General features: G+C 54.1%; 1 protein-coding gene across 10 annotated transcripts in view; it reads left to right on the top strand.

Annotated features, from left to right (window-relative positions):
* Positions 1 to 4,829: 4,829 nt before the first annotated feature.
* The window catches only part of PRDM6 (PR/SET domain 6), a 146,649-nt gene continuing 137,124 nt past the window's right edge, over positions 4,830 to 14,354 (top strand). For 9 of the 10 annotated variants that reach the window (XR_010886834.1, XM_067315371.1, XM_067315375.1 and 6 more), the window contains exon 1: positions 4,830 to 7,109. Coding sequence is in view for 9 of the 10 variants with exons in the window: in XM_067315371.1 (XP_067171472.1) it covers positions 6,575 to 7,109 (535 nt within the window). In the remaining variant the exon portion in view is untranslated. The remainder of the gene's footprint in view (positions 7,110 to 14,354) is intronic. The other variant, XM_067315369.1, reaches the window with a different exon arrangement.

Here is a 14,354-nt window from a genome sequence, read left to right as displayed (position 1 = left end):
CAGGGCAGGTATTTCAGACATGTATGTGCAGCCTTTTACGACATGGTACATAAGGCAGAGGAAGACATGGTCCCTTTCTTGAAGGCAACTTTGGTCACCAGGGTTGTCAGTCTTTTTCCTTTCACTGTCAATATATTCACTAGTGACTTATGAAAATAAAACTATCAGAGTACGAACCTAAAAAAAATGGTAGAAAAGTGCACATTGTGAAAAAGCAGTTATTAAACTGGAAATCTAAATTGTAAGGATTTTCTACTGAAAAACACTGAGTTGTGATTATAACTCTAAGCCAAAACAGAAAAAAAAACCAACAAGATTTTTATTTATTTCTACAAACTTTGTGGTAAAACCGTGGCGTTCTCATGACAATACGAACCATTGAAATGCTACTATTCTTGAGTTTAGTCCAGACCTTATCATTCTAGTGTCATATGCAAACAATCATATTTAATAGATTCCGTATTTGTGAGAACTATTTATAGTTAAAGTACAGGAAAACTTTCTAGACTATGTTTTGCTATTTGAAATAGCCACTCAGTGCTGCTTAAGCATTCAAAATGTTGAGTGCCTTTGTTTTGGGAAGCCTAACATTAAGCACTTACTGTAAAGGAGGGCTGCTTTTCAGAGTGCTCCTTCATAGCATTTCTGAAACTCAGGTGAATGCAAGGCATATAAAAATGAGCACGCAGCAATGCAGGAATACAGAAATTACTAATCAGGCTTAAAGATACCAATTCTCTTTATGCCTATTAATCTTGTTATGATCTAGAGAATAGATTTTAAATTGTATAATCCTATCTGGAAATTTTTCCTGGATTTTTTTCCTAGTAAACATACTGTATTATAGAATAGTATTAGACTGGGTCTTTGGTTTAAAAAGAAAGAAAGAAAAACCCAAAACAAAGCCTAGATTTGAATGGTTAACTTAATTCTCACTTAATTGAGAATACTTTCAGAGGGGATGTGAGTGAAAGGAGGAATGAAATTAACCCAAATGTGGCATGTTTTAATTCAACTTTGTTCTCTGATGTATTTTTACTTGGTCTTTACAACCGAATAATTCCTTTTCTTTTCCCATCTGCAGTATGCCTTGCTCAGAGCAGAGTTTGTTTTGTTGATGGACATAAATATTTGAATCTGTCTGCTAGGGGGATTTGGTGGCTCAGGGAATTGGTAATAGACTACAGAGCATTTCACCTCAAAGGTCACTAGTTCACATCCGTATCAGGTCAATAGTGGCAGAAAGTCATTATTTGCCTGGCTGGCATCTGCTTGGTGGCCATTGGCAAATCATTTAATAATCTCAGTCCAATTCTGTGTGGGCAGGTGCTTTCTCTTGTCCCCGAAGCAATGGGTTGCAGCAGACCTCCTCTGGCAGGCTCTTGCTAGCTGGTCCCAAGGAAGGCTCTCCGTCCCGTTTTGGAGGGACCCTTCATCCCCTGGATACCCCAGAGCGGGCCCGACCAGGGGCCCAGCGCCTGCGTCACATGAATCCCTCCCTGCAGGGAGAGGGCAGCCCCAAGCTGTCGACATGGCCCCCGCCGCAGCTGTTTCTCTCCCACAGCCCTCGCTGGCCTCCGGGAGGCCGGGGCAAGGTGAGAGGGGCCAGTGGGGCGAGACTGGCCGCGCCGAGGTCGGAGCCAGGGGGTCTCCCTGCGCGGGGAGCACAGCTGAGGGCAATGGGCTGTCCCTCAGCCCCGCAAAAAGGCGCCTCGGTGGGGGGAAAGGGTGCAAGGTGGCGTCCCCTGCCCTGAACTGCCCCTCTCCAGCCCCTCGGCTTGACATGCCACAGAGGAACGCCCGGCACGGACCGTTAGGGGCTCCGCAGGGACCGTTAGGGGCCCGCAGAGACCAGCAGGGGCCCCGCAGAGGCCGCGCCCTGAGCGGCTTCCCGGCCCGTGGCGCCTCCGGCCTCGCCCCGCCGGCAGCGGCGCGGGCGCCCTCTGGGACCCTTCCCGGCCGCTGCAGGGCCCCGCGGCCCCGGCGGGGCGCGAGTGGACACCCGCGGGCAGGGGGCACCTCCGGCCCGGCCCCGCGGCGCGGCGCGGCTCGGCTCCTCCCGCGGGTGTCCCACCCTCCGCCTCCGCGTCTTTCGCGCGGGGGTGCGGGCCTTCCGGGGGCGTGCTGTAGGACGCGCTCCCTCACCTGACACCGGGGCCTTTCAAGAGCGGGACTTCCTCCCTTGGCCCGGTCCCGGGGCTCCTTCCGTACCAGCCCGCCCGTGTTGCTGGCCGCGGCCGGCCCAACGCAGCCCTGCCTGCGCCACAGCCCTTGCCTGACCCTGGGCACACGCTGCCAGTGAGGGGGCGGGTGTGGGGAAAAGCAGCCCTTTTGGTCGGGTTTACCCGGCCTTGCCACGCCGTGGTTGCTTTCTCATTCAGGATTTCGTTGGGGACGGAGAAGGGGGAGACAAGCGCCTGGCTTCAGTTCAGGAAACGCTCGGGAGGTGGGGAGTGCCGCCAGGCCGGCCCCTTCCTCGCCGCCGCCCCGGGCTGCGGCGGGCGGCTGCCCTGCCCCGGCCGGGCGCTCGCTGCGGGCGCCGCCTTGTGCCCGCCCCGCGGGAATAGGGGCACGCGTTGTTTGGCGCCTTCCTCCACCCGTTCTCCTCCCCCTCTTCTCCCCTTTGAGGGAAACTAAACCCAAACGGTGAGATGTAGGAGAGCGTGAATCTCCGTGAATCCCATCTGAATAAATGTCTATATTAATGAATTATTAATTCGGCTGCTCATGACCTTAAAACTGGAATGAGGAGACGCCTAGGGCAAGAAGGAAAGCTGCTGAATCCTTTATCGGACTCCTGTCAGAGGTAACCGACCATTTGTCTTCCCCAGATCAGGAGAATTAATTAATATGAAAGGCAAACTTTTTAATTGTGTGTCAAACGAAATCAGATAGGGTGTCCCCGATCCAGTTCCTTCCCAAAAGGGGTTTACTCCCTTTGCTGCTCCCAGCCCAAAATGAAGCCCTCGAGTTCCCAAAGAGACAGACATCCTTCCTAAGGATTATTTACCAAAAAAAGAAAAAGAAACCCCAGGGAAAATGATGAATTTGGGTAGTTAATTTATCGATCTTGGCTCCTCTTCCCGCTTGTTTTATTTTAGAGGTCATTAATCAATGAAGAAAAACACCACCGTGTTCCCCCTTTGCATTTAATACACTTACCCTCCTTATTTATTTCTTTTGAACAAATTCCTAGCAAATTTTCACCAATCGATTCGTAGGCGATGGATTTTTATAAAGGTTTGATCGCTTTCTAAACGGTCAATGTGATTTGTTTCAGTGCTCGCCCTCTAAATAATGAGAAAGCCAGAGAGAAGGGGAAGGGGGAGGCAGTAAAAAACTCCTATTTTCTGCATCTTTACCCACAGGAGTCACATGGGGGGGTGGGGGGGATGTTAATAAACAGAGGGCAGACAAGCTCGGGGGCGGCGGAGGGACGCGCACAACCAGCCTGCCCGGGGAGGCGAGAGCGGAGGTCAGGGCTGGCCGCAGCCCGCGCGGGCAGCCCCGGCTCGCAGACCCGCTTGCTCCCGGCGCCGCGCTGCCCCTCGGCCCCCCCCACTGCCTCCCCGCCGGGGTCTGGGGGCAGGGCCGGCGGCGAGCGGGCTCCCGGCCGCCGCTGCCCGCTGCCCGCCGGCGCCGCGGCCGGGGGCAGAGCGGCCAGCCCTGCCCCTCCTTCCCTCGTCCTGCCTCCGGAGGGCTTGATCCTAGGGCGGGCGCGCTCGCTTACAGCGGCTATAAATTTTATGCTGCCACCCTGATCACTCGAAGTGATACTTTTCTCGCTGTAAAAAATCCCAAGTGATTTTTGCAGTTACAGATTAAAGTCCTCCTAATATGAACCCACATGGAATATTTCTGTTAACAACTCAAGGCAAATGCAGATATTGACAGTGCACTTAAGCCCATTAGCTGGGAGCTTTTCCCCACTTCATCACGTTTTTCCAGCGTGAAACGAATTTTTAGAGACTGCTGCCACTAAAAGCAATTTAGTATTTTTAAAAGGTGTCCGGTAATGAAAAGGATAATAATTTAAAGGTGCAAATTAAAAAAAAATAAAAACAAACGAGGGGCTGGAATAAAAATGTTACCAGGAAAGAGCTAGCGAAGGATGAGATACTGAATTAATGAAGTGAAAACAGAGAAAGAGAGAACCTAGATCCCCCATACGCCGGTCTGTATATCCATCAGCGTTTTATACACACGCTATTGAGTGTGCTAAGAAGGCTCCCAACCTACACCTCTGTCCCTCAGCTAAATCGCACTATTTCAGAACTTTTTAAAAGTGGATTAGTGGAGCGAGAGGACTGAAAATTCATTCTATCTGACACGATAGAACTGATCAAAGACATTAAGAAGGTTTTTATAGCTAGCTTTATAACCCATAAAAATCAGGGGGTTTTCCTACTTGTGTTTGCCTTTAACTTAGGTGTTATCAATCTATACAGCAGATGACGGATGACCTTGTCAAAATGACGCCAGTCAAAACATTTTTTGCCCAGCTCTGTTCAAATTTGTGTTAAAATGTCCTGCCTTAGACACAGACAAAACCTAAACAGCAGCAGCTTTCCCAGGCTCTGCGAGAATGAAGGGTGGGAAAGAAATAACTGGAAACCGTGTCTGGGGGGGCGGCATTAATTGTTTAAATGCGCACACGTTGCGTTTGTAAGCATGTGTGCGCCGAGGGGCTGCGTGACTTCTAACGGTGTAGGCTTTTTTCATACTCGAGAGATGTTTTGACGATATAAACACTTTATGTAAATATTTTGTCTTAAACGTATAGGATACTATATACATGTGATATATCTAAGACAAATGATAGCGCTGGTCTAGTTTTTCATGCGATGCAGAAAAGAAACTGAAGAACCTGTTAAATGCTCATTGGTATGTGACCTTTCTCAAAAGCTGAGTAGAGGGGAGGAAAACGCCAAATATTAAGCTAAGTGGAGAAAAGTAGTTAGAGATTAGAAGTTTATCGCTGTAGGTTGCATCTCCATCTGCATACCTCTCGGTTTGTGCTGTGACTGAGTATAGAGAGGAGGAGGAGAGAGACTTGCTGGTGCTCGAGAGGACAGGGTTACAGGAGAAGGGAATTCTGGAGCAACGAGTTTCCTCGCCCGTGTTGGGAGCTCTTGGGACAGCTCGTAGGTAGCTGAGGGGAGCGGGAGGTCGGTGATCCCGGCAAACCTCAGAAGCAGAGTGTGCAGGAGCTGTATCGGAAGCGCGAAACGGACCGGGGAGGGCTCTGCAGCGCACCTCAGCCCCCGGGGGCGACGAGGCAAAGCCGCCCGAGGAGCTCGGTCCCCCGGGAGCCGCGGGCTCCCTGCGGGGCTGCCGCCGCAGGGCTGCGCGGGGCCGGGCCGGGCCGGGCCGGGGCCGGGCCGTTGTTCCCCCCGTGCGGTGCAGTCCCGCGCTTGCGGGAGACTGCGAGGGGAGGGAGGAGAGAGGAAGGGATAAAAGGGACACCTTTAAAAATTGAGCAAGGAGCAAAGTGGGGGAGGTTGCCAAAAAATAGGGAGGGGGTGTCTCTGTGCTCAGGCTCGCTGGTAACTTCCCGCTCCCTCCCCGCCCTCTCGTAGACACCACACACACTTGTATTTTGTGCTGTCGTAAAACCCACGTGTCTAGCCCGGAGTCTGCCAGAGAGCTGAGCGAAGAGCCCGGGCGCGCCTGCGATGCGCAGCCACGGCAGAGGGAGCCCGGCGGCTCGGCTCTAAGCGGCCTCCCGGCCCCGCCGCCCGGCAGGGGTAACCCCGCTCCCCCGTGAACAAAGAGCAGAAAAGCCCCCGCTCACAACCCTCGTCCGACCGACCTGAAGCCTCCCGGGGCCGCGCCCGCCGCCCGCGCAGCAGCCCGCCCCTGCGCACCCTGCCCAGGTAAGGGAGCCGCGGGCCGGGGGGCCTCCATCCACCCGCCCGCCCGCCCGCCGCTGGGGCTGCCGTGGTCAGGGTGGCCCGGGGTGGCCGGGCGAGAGCCTCTTCCCATAAAGGCTGGCTTGGAAAGCAGAGCTGCCGGAGAGGAGAGGCGAGGAGAGGCGAGGCGAGGCGAGGCGAGGCGAGGCTCGCGCGTGTACAGGGCGGGGAGGGATGAAGTTTCCTCCTTCTCCTTGTTGTGAACTTTGAGAGTTGTCCGCTGCCGGGGAGAGGAGCAAGAAGGCGAGGCTCTGCGGGCGGCGGGTGCGGGCAGGGCTACAGGACGGGGCGAGCTGGCGCGCTCGTGGGGGCGGCGGGGGCCCCAGTCAGTAGCGGGGGGCTGGCGGCGCTACCTTGCCCCGGCGCAGCGCAGCCCGCGCCGTGGAGAAGGCGGCCGCGGCAAGGCTTTGTCGCTGCGCTCACTGCGTGCGCGTCCGGCGCCCCAGCCCTGGGGCTCTTCGAGCCGGGCTCTTCTCCCCCCGAGCCTGGCACAGGCAGGAAGCGGGGCCGGGGCGCTGCCGCCCCCGGAGAGCCGGCGCGGGGAGTCCGCGCGTGTGTCGCGGTCTCCAGTGTGGGCTTCGCCGCGGGGCCGGGGCAGCCCGGCCGGGGCGGGGGTCTCACGGCCGCTCTCCCCTTCCCTCCCCGCTCTGCAGGCATCGGCGATGCTGAAGCCCGGCGATCCCGGCGGATCCGCGTTCCTGAAGGTGGATCCCGCCTATCTGCAGCACTGGCAGCAGCTCTTCCCGCAGAGCAGCCAACTCAAGAACAGCGGGGCCCTCGCCCAGCTCCAGCCGCCCGAGCGAGCCGAGCCGCCGGCTGACAGCCTCCGCCAGCGCCCGGCCTCCCTCTCCTCCGCCTCCTCCTCCTCTTCCTCGTCCACCCCGTCTTCCTCCTCCACCTCCTCCTGCGCCGCCGTCGCCGCTTCCCTGGCCGGGCTGGCCTCGCTGCCCGTGGCGCAGATCCCCGTCTTCGGGCCGCTGCACAGCTCCGAGCCGGCGGCCGGGGGGGCGCCCGCGCCCCTGCCGGGCAAGGACTTGTGCGGGGCGGGCGGCGGCGGCGGCGGCGGCGGCAGCAAGTGCGGCGAGCGCGCTGCCGCCCGCTTCCGCTGCACGGCGGAGGAGCTGGACTACTACCTGTACGGGCAGCAGCGCATGGAGATCATCCCCCTGAACCAGCACACCAGCGACCCCAACAACCGTACGTATCGGGCCGCCCCCCGGGCGAACCGAGGGAGCCTCCGAGCTGGGGCGCTGCGCTCAGCGCCCTGCCCCGGCAGCATCCTCTGCCCCCTCTTCCCTCCTGGAGATGCTTTCGCGTTGGTTGCGGCGCTTTCGGGAGCCGGGCTGTAAGCCCTGGGTAGCGGCGCCTTTTCTTGCCTGAGCCCCGAGCCCTGCTCTGGAAGGCAGCTTTCGGCAGCAGGGCTGCTGCGGGGTAGGTTTCTCTCGCAGGGCCGGCTAGGAAAATGCACTCAGAAACGGTGCGGTAGCCGCTCGCTGTAAAGCGGGTCCTTTCTCTCCTTGCTTTTCTCGCTCAGTTCCTGCCTGGGAAGCCAGGGATTCGCTGTGTCCCTAGAAATCAATTCCTCCGCTGCGCTGGGCAACAGAAAAGTTGCAGTTTTCATCAGAAGGGCTAGGGCGAAGTTTTCCTTCCTCTCATCTCGGAGTATCGTTTTCCTTTCAGACCTTGTTAACATCTTGCTGGTTTTATTTTTCATCCCTACTGAAAAGTGTGACACGGTCATTTAAGACGAAAAGCAAGCTGGTTTTCAAGAAGGAGAAAGCTCGTCTGACTGTCAGAATTCATTTCGTACGTGGTGGGTAGGAGGCATTTAATCCTGTTGTTGCCGATTATCGGGTTTTTTTGGGGGGGGCAACGCCCCAATTATTTAACATCTGTATGGGTTAGGGGGTTGTGATTTTAGAAACTGGTTCCGCCTGTCTTTTGTTCCTGTCTCTGTAGATAGTACACAGCCGAGGAAAATATCGGGGCGAAAGTAACTAGATTAACTGTATTAATTCATCAAATTTATTACTAACAATCTGAACACACAGATCTAACCCTGTTAAAACACTGGAAGATGCCTTTAGCTTGTGCACTTTTCCCCCGTTGCTTCAAACACCCTCTCTTATCCTAGAGTTTAATAAAATTCTTTATTTTTGTTGTTTTTTTTTTCCCCCCCGAAATGCCTATTTAAAGAAGGCTGTTGAACAGACAAACAACACCCGAACCCATAAACACATGCCCAGGCACAACGTGGATTCGTTTAATTTCATTTCAGAGATGGAGTTTGTTTTGGAAGTTTCCATGAAACTCTGTTGTGTAGCAATTAAACTCCGTGGATGCTAGGGCAGTCTCAGTCGTTGTACGTGCGTCTTAAAGAGCAAGAGGAAAGTTGACGCAGAGTTTGGTGGGGTTTTTACCACCCTTCTTAACATTGAGAATCTTTCTATATCGGATACCAAGTTTGTTTCGAGCCACTTCTTTATGCTTAGTTTTACCCTGTAGTGAAAAGTACTAGTGTATCTTCTACTCTCGGTGCCGAAAACGTGATCTCATAAATTACATGCACTTAATGGAATCTGAAATGCACTTTTAATCGCCAACCAAACGGTTCAGACAATACGTGTTTTACTTCTCAGAGCAGCTCTGTAAATCTGCGAGATAAAGGTTTTAAAAAGAGAAAGGAAGATAAAAAAGCGATTTGGGGGAGGGGGGAAGCGTTTTTAAGCAGTGCGCGGCATACCGGCGTGCTGCAGGGTCGCTGGCGAAGGCTGCGCGGCTTCTTCCCCGTGGCAGCGTTAAAGGCGGACTGGCCGCAGGGCCGCGGCGCCCGCACCAAGGCGGCTCCTGCGCCGGGGCGCTCGCTCCCCTCTTCCTTCTTCCTTTTTTAAGAGCTAAAAACTCTTATCACTGAACTTGTTTACTGAGCAGCTTTTGCTCTAGCAGTTTTTTAAGTTGTCTTTGAGCAGAACTTGTTAGCCCTTTGAGTGTTTCAGCCTTCTGAGATCGAGGTGCGTTCGCTTTGGGCAACGTGTTCTTAAAAATAAAGAAAACCCCAAACTCGAAGTGAGGAAGGAGCGCGGGAATTGCAGCCCGTCCTGTGCCCCTCGCTTTCGCGAGCAGACACGTAGAAAAGCAAGCTGCTCTGCACCGGCCTGCTGAGCTGGGCACGGACTCCGAGCGCCTAGGGACTCATGCAGGGAGCCCTTGGGCAGGCGTGATGTTTAGCCACTTCCACTCCCTCATCGCGTGTGCTGCACTGGAGGTGCCCGCTTGAGGGGAAGGAGGCTCGGTTGTGGACGAGGTGAGAAGTGACGGACTTTAATCTGAGTTCTACTCACTTGCTTTAATCTGGATTTTAGCTCCAAATAAACCCACCGAAGCTCCAACGCGGGCAAGGAGGCGCTTTACCCGCCCGCAGCGCTCTCGGGCTTTGCAGGGCGAGGAGAGCCGCCCACCGCGGCAGGGCCCGATCCTCTGCCGAGTGCGGCCCCGACGGCTGCCGGCTCGGCCTCAGGCTTTGGTAGCCTGCCGCCCCGGAGGGGAGGGCCATCGCTGCCGCCTCCTCCGATTTTACTTGTAGGTGCATCTCCTTCGCTGCAGAGGGGGGAGCGCGGGTTTCTGCCTTCCCGCCTTGTCCGCCAGGGCCGCTCGCGCCGGAGCCGCCGGGGGCTGGGCCGGGGCAGGACGCTCGCCCGTGCGAGCGGCGCCTGGGAACCTGCCCGGGAACCTGCCCCGTCACCTGCGGCGCTCTCGGGGCTGGGCCGGGGCCCGGCAGGCGGCGGCGGCGGCTCCCGCGGGCCGCAGCCTCCCCCCGGGCTCGGCCCGGCTCCGGAGGATGGATGGGCAGGCGGCGGCCTCGCCGCGGACGCCCGCCTTGACCGTCAAGTATCAATTAAAAGGGTCCGCTCTGGGGGAAGGAGGGGGCGAGCCCGCGGAGGAGCTGTGGGTTGAGGGGCTCTAGGCAATTGTTTTAAATTAAAAGGGGAACAAAAACAGAGCTAATTAGGGCCCTGCGGTCTTTACTCCCAGGGAAGTGAAGGGGATTACGTTAAATCCCTGGTAATGCGGCAAGGGCTTGGGGACCATTTTCCTTCCTAGCTCTGAATTTTAAGGGACGAGGGTACGTCTCGGCGGCGGGGAGGGGCACTTGCACGGCCTAGGGGCGATGTCCCGGGGCGGCTGGGGGGCACAGGACGGTCGCCCCCATGCAGGGGGCCCCTCGCGGCTGGCGAGAGGCTTCCACCACGAGGAGCCTGCGGCTCCCCTGCCTTGCTGCGCAGCGCCGACCTGCCACCGTAATAAATATGCTGTGTAAAACTAACGTGTCACATAAGCAAGCAGTTTGCACGCCCCTTCCCATTCAATTTACGGGGAGACAGTGTATATATAACATGCTGGGAAGTGGATCGGTGTGAGGAATATTTGGATTTTTTTTTCCTAGGCTGCTGGTAACCTATATGATTTAGCTATTTTACATCATTAGTTACCCAGCACCCTTAAACAGCAGTAGCCATATATTAGATTGAGGTTAGAGAAGGTGGTGACTGTTTATTTAGGGTGATAAAATGGTCCATCAGCAGTAATCTCCATCGATATGTGCCACCAGGAGATGAAGGATGAGGGGACAAGCCACAATTAATTGCCCTATAGTTTTGTAGGAGAGAGTGGAGCCGGTGCGGACTGAACTTCGATCTCCTCTCCCAGAGCCTATTCATCATCTCTACATTGTATATGGGGGTCTCTCAGGGGCAGGGGGCGGCAAGGTTCATCTACACACAGTATTCTCCTACCCTTCTCATACCTGGCACGGAAATTTAATTCAGTCGTACGTTCAGTGGAAGACAGGGAACACTCAAGCCCTCCTCCTCCGCCCTGCCCCCTCGCCTCGCGGCAAGAGGGAGGTAACCCGGCGCCGCTCCGCAGGCGGCACGGCCGCCTCAGCCCGCCGGGGCGCACGGGCGGGCGCGGGCCGCGCGGCGGCTGCAGCCCGCGGCTGCGGCGCCGGCTCCAAGCGCCGGGCTCTCCCGGGGAAGCCCTTTTCCCTGGGGAGGCGGAGGCACGGGGAGCCCGCGGTCCGCGGGGAAGCGCCAGCCCTCACCAGCCCGCCCTCCTTTTCGGCGGGGCACCTGGGCCCGGCCAGGCGCGCAGCGCCGGCGCCGGTGATTTATACTGGTGAGCGGGCAATGCCGTGTGAAATGATGGATGCTTGTCCCGGCTACCTGCGTGCTTGCGGTGAGTTACGAGGCGGGGGTCAGAGGCCGCCCTTCTTTAATACCACCGAACTGCAGGTATCCAGTGTAACTGCACCTTTGAAGCATATTATTGCCAAGGCGAAATGTATTTTTTTCATTTATTGTTACAGCTGGTTTGCTGGTTCAAACACGGTGTTGGACTCTACCTTTACTGACAAAAGCTTTCTCCTCTCAGATTTCCTTTAGAATATGCAGTAGTGGTATTATTTAGCTTGGAAAGTGTTTAGAAGCTATTATATTTTGGGGGCAATGATGAGTCCTTTTTGTTTGGCTTAAGTTTAATACTTTTAAGCGTACTCACGTGGAGTTACAGTGCTGGCATTACGCTGTGTTCATTTTTATGGAGGCAAATGAATGATAACATATTGCACTCCTCCCAAAAGAGCCATAGCAAACAGCTCCACTAGGATATCATTTAATTTTTTTTCCTTGCTTCTTTCTTGCCTAAAACCTCCCATCTATAGAGGATGAGGGTATAAAGCGAGAAACTGTGATCTCCTTCCAAGGAACCTGGCTGCGTTTGGGCCTGCAGTACAGCGTTCCTAGTGACCTTACCTGCTAAGTCTCCTGGTTTTGTCAGGAGACACTCTGATCTGGCTGCAGTTCTCCTTGCTTTTTCCATTTTCAACAAATGCCTTAATCTTCTCACATTTCTTGCATCTTCTTCTCCTGATTTGAGGCTTGACTGAAGCTGTTACAGTCAGTGGCAGTATTAATTTCAGTGGTCCTTGGATGAGGCTTGTATTCATCACATAGCTGCTCTTTGAGGCCAAAACAGAAGGAAGGACGTGGTATGAGTCTCCTTGCTGCCGTGCGTGGCAGCCCTCTGGAAAGTTCGGCCTTGCCCCACCATGTCCCTTTTCCGTGAACTTCCCACCCACCCCGGTGTAATGGATGCCATCTAGTTTGGAGACTCCAGGAGCGCGACAAACAAGTGCGTCACATTCTACTTCGTAGTGTCCACGAAGATGATCCTGTTGATCGTCCTTGTGAGACAGTGTAATAGGCAAGACGGAGACTGCTCTTATAAATAAGTTCTTCTCCCTTTTTTTCCCATCTGATATTAAGGACTTCCCTCCCTTCTCCTCTGAGGCAAAGGAATCCACTACCTATGGTGGCTGTATTTAAATGTATTGCTTGTGTATTTAAATGTATAACATTGTAGAAAGTGTGCTTGGGTATCCAAGTATCATTAGCTGAAAGTGAGTCACAGAAAAGGGAAAGAAGTGCACTAACTTTTTTACTCAAAGCCAGGTCAAATATGTCTAGTAGGGCTTCCACTCCTTATACCACATGTGGGGAAATTTGTTTGGATTTCTAAAAAGTAAATAAACACTAGAGATAGATTAAGGGTGCAACTAAGAAGAAGAATTTCAGTACTGGTTAATATTAATGACTCCCCCCCTCTCATCCACAACCCATAAGCCAAAACAGTTTCAGAAGATGTCCCATTTTCCAAATTTTCGGCTTTGGCAGGACAAAGGGAAGGGAGCACAGCAGGGGATAAGATACTGCTGCTGCCAAGCATTAAAACTTTACCATAGTTTTCAGAGAGTGGAAAATAATATCTCTGTGTGCGACTTTCTGTAAGTGACAGTGACATGGGCTTCACTTATACCCCTCCCAATCTCTTAATCTCTTTTCCTTCAAGAGGTAGAAATAAAATGATTTACCCACGCTCATGCACACATATTGTTGGGATAAAGTGAAGAAATCCTTGTTCTGGGCAGGTACTGAAAGTTGTGTGCGTGAAAAATTATGCCTAGCTGGTGGCAGGACACAGGCAACAGACACTGAAATTGCCTGAATGGAGCCGTGAGGATGCCTTGGCATGTTTAATTTCAGTTGCCACTGAGACATGGTCTCTCCAGGAAAGCCATTAATAATCAGGCAGTTGGGAGGAGAGTTAGGCATCTAAAAGATTGTCAAGCAGAGTGCAAGCAGGCCGGATTCAAGGGCCTGCGCTGGGTGCTAATTGGGATCATGGTCAGACAGCCTCTCTTTCAACCCTCAGTTTTCCTGTCAAATGTTTTCTTTCGAAGTTGCGCGGCCAGATGCCGGATTTGGTTAAAGTGTACTCGCATGCCAATTTGTTCATTTTTTCCTTTTTTGAGATCCTGTCCCGTATGATCAGTGCATGCCAAACTGCAGCGCAGCCCATGAGCTCTTTGGCTGTGCCAAAAACGCAGGGTTTCTCGATCGCTGGGTTCAGAGGGGAAAGCAAAGATGCTGCGGTGATGCTGCGCTTTCCAAACTAGCTGTGGAAACAGCAACAACAAAAACGCCTCGCCATATACTCGCTGCCTGTTTTTCCCCTCGTGCTTAGGAATGGCTGTAGGAATACTTGCTGCACGATGAGCTTCTCTCAGGATGAGTCGGAAACCTTTTCCCTGGGGTCCTGCAAATCTCCCTCTTGAGCCACCCCTAACTGACGCGGCCGAACGAGCGAGCGAGCGAGGTGGCTTTGTCGGCGGCGCCGCGCCGCGGTTGTGTTGCGGTGCTGCCCTGCTTGCCGTGCCTTGCCGCTGCGGGAGGCCTCGGGAGCTGCTGCCGCTGAGCAGGGGGCTCGTGCGCCTGCCACCCGAGCGGTGCCTGCCGCCAGGCTTGCCGTCCGCGGGCGCCTCGCGCTGCTGCTGTCGAGGCGAGAGGCCCGTCACAACACAGAAGGCAGTGGCGAGGGACAGGGCTATTTCCTGGGAGGCCCGAAGAAAGGCGTAACAATTTCTGGGGAAACTAGCTTCCACCTGTTGCTTTCAAATATCGGCATATTGCTGAGCTCATCGTTTTCTTATGGTACAATTTAAATGAGAACGACAGGTAATAGCGCTTAGAAAGTGTGTCAAAATATTTGAGAATTTGAGGCCGTACTTTGAAAATGCAGTTTTTACTGTCTGTACTGAATAGAGAGGCAGATTTTCTCTTGAAGGCTCCATAGGAAGGAGGCCTACGTAATAAATTACATGGAGCTTCTCAGTGCATCTACCTTGGAAAGAGGAAAAGCTGAGTCAGTCCTGCTGAGAATTGAACCTGTGGTTACAGGCAATCTAGCAAGTCTAAATCGGTGGCTTAGACCACTAAGCTCCAGCTTCTGTAGTGAATGCTTTGCTTTATTTTTATAAGAATGGGTGTAGGTAATATAAAATTATTCGGGAAAGAGCTGTGAATTGCTACGTAAGTACTACGGTAT

The sequence above is a fragment of the Apteryx mantelli genome, chromosome Z (assembly GCF_036417845.1).
Source record: "Apteryx mantelli isolate bAptMan1 chromosome Z, bAptMan1.hap1, whole genome shotgun sequence".
NCBI lineage: Eukaryota > Metazoa > Chordata > Aves > Apterygiformes > Apterygidae > Apteryx > Apteryx mantelli.
The sequence above is the reverse complement of the archived record's forward strand: the minus strand, read 5'-3'. Positions and strand labels throughout refer to the sequence as shown.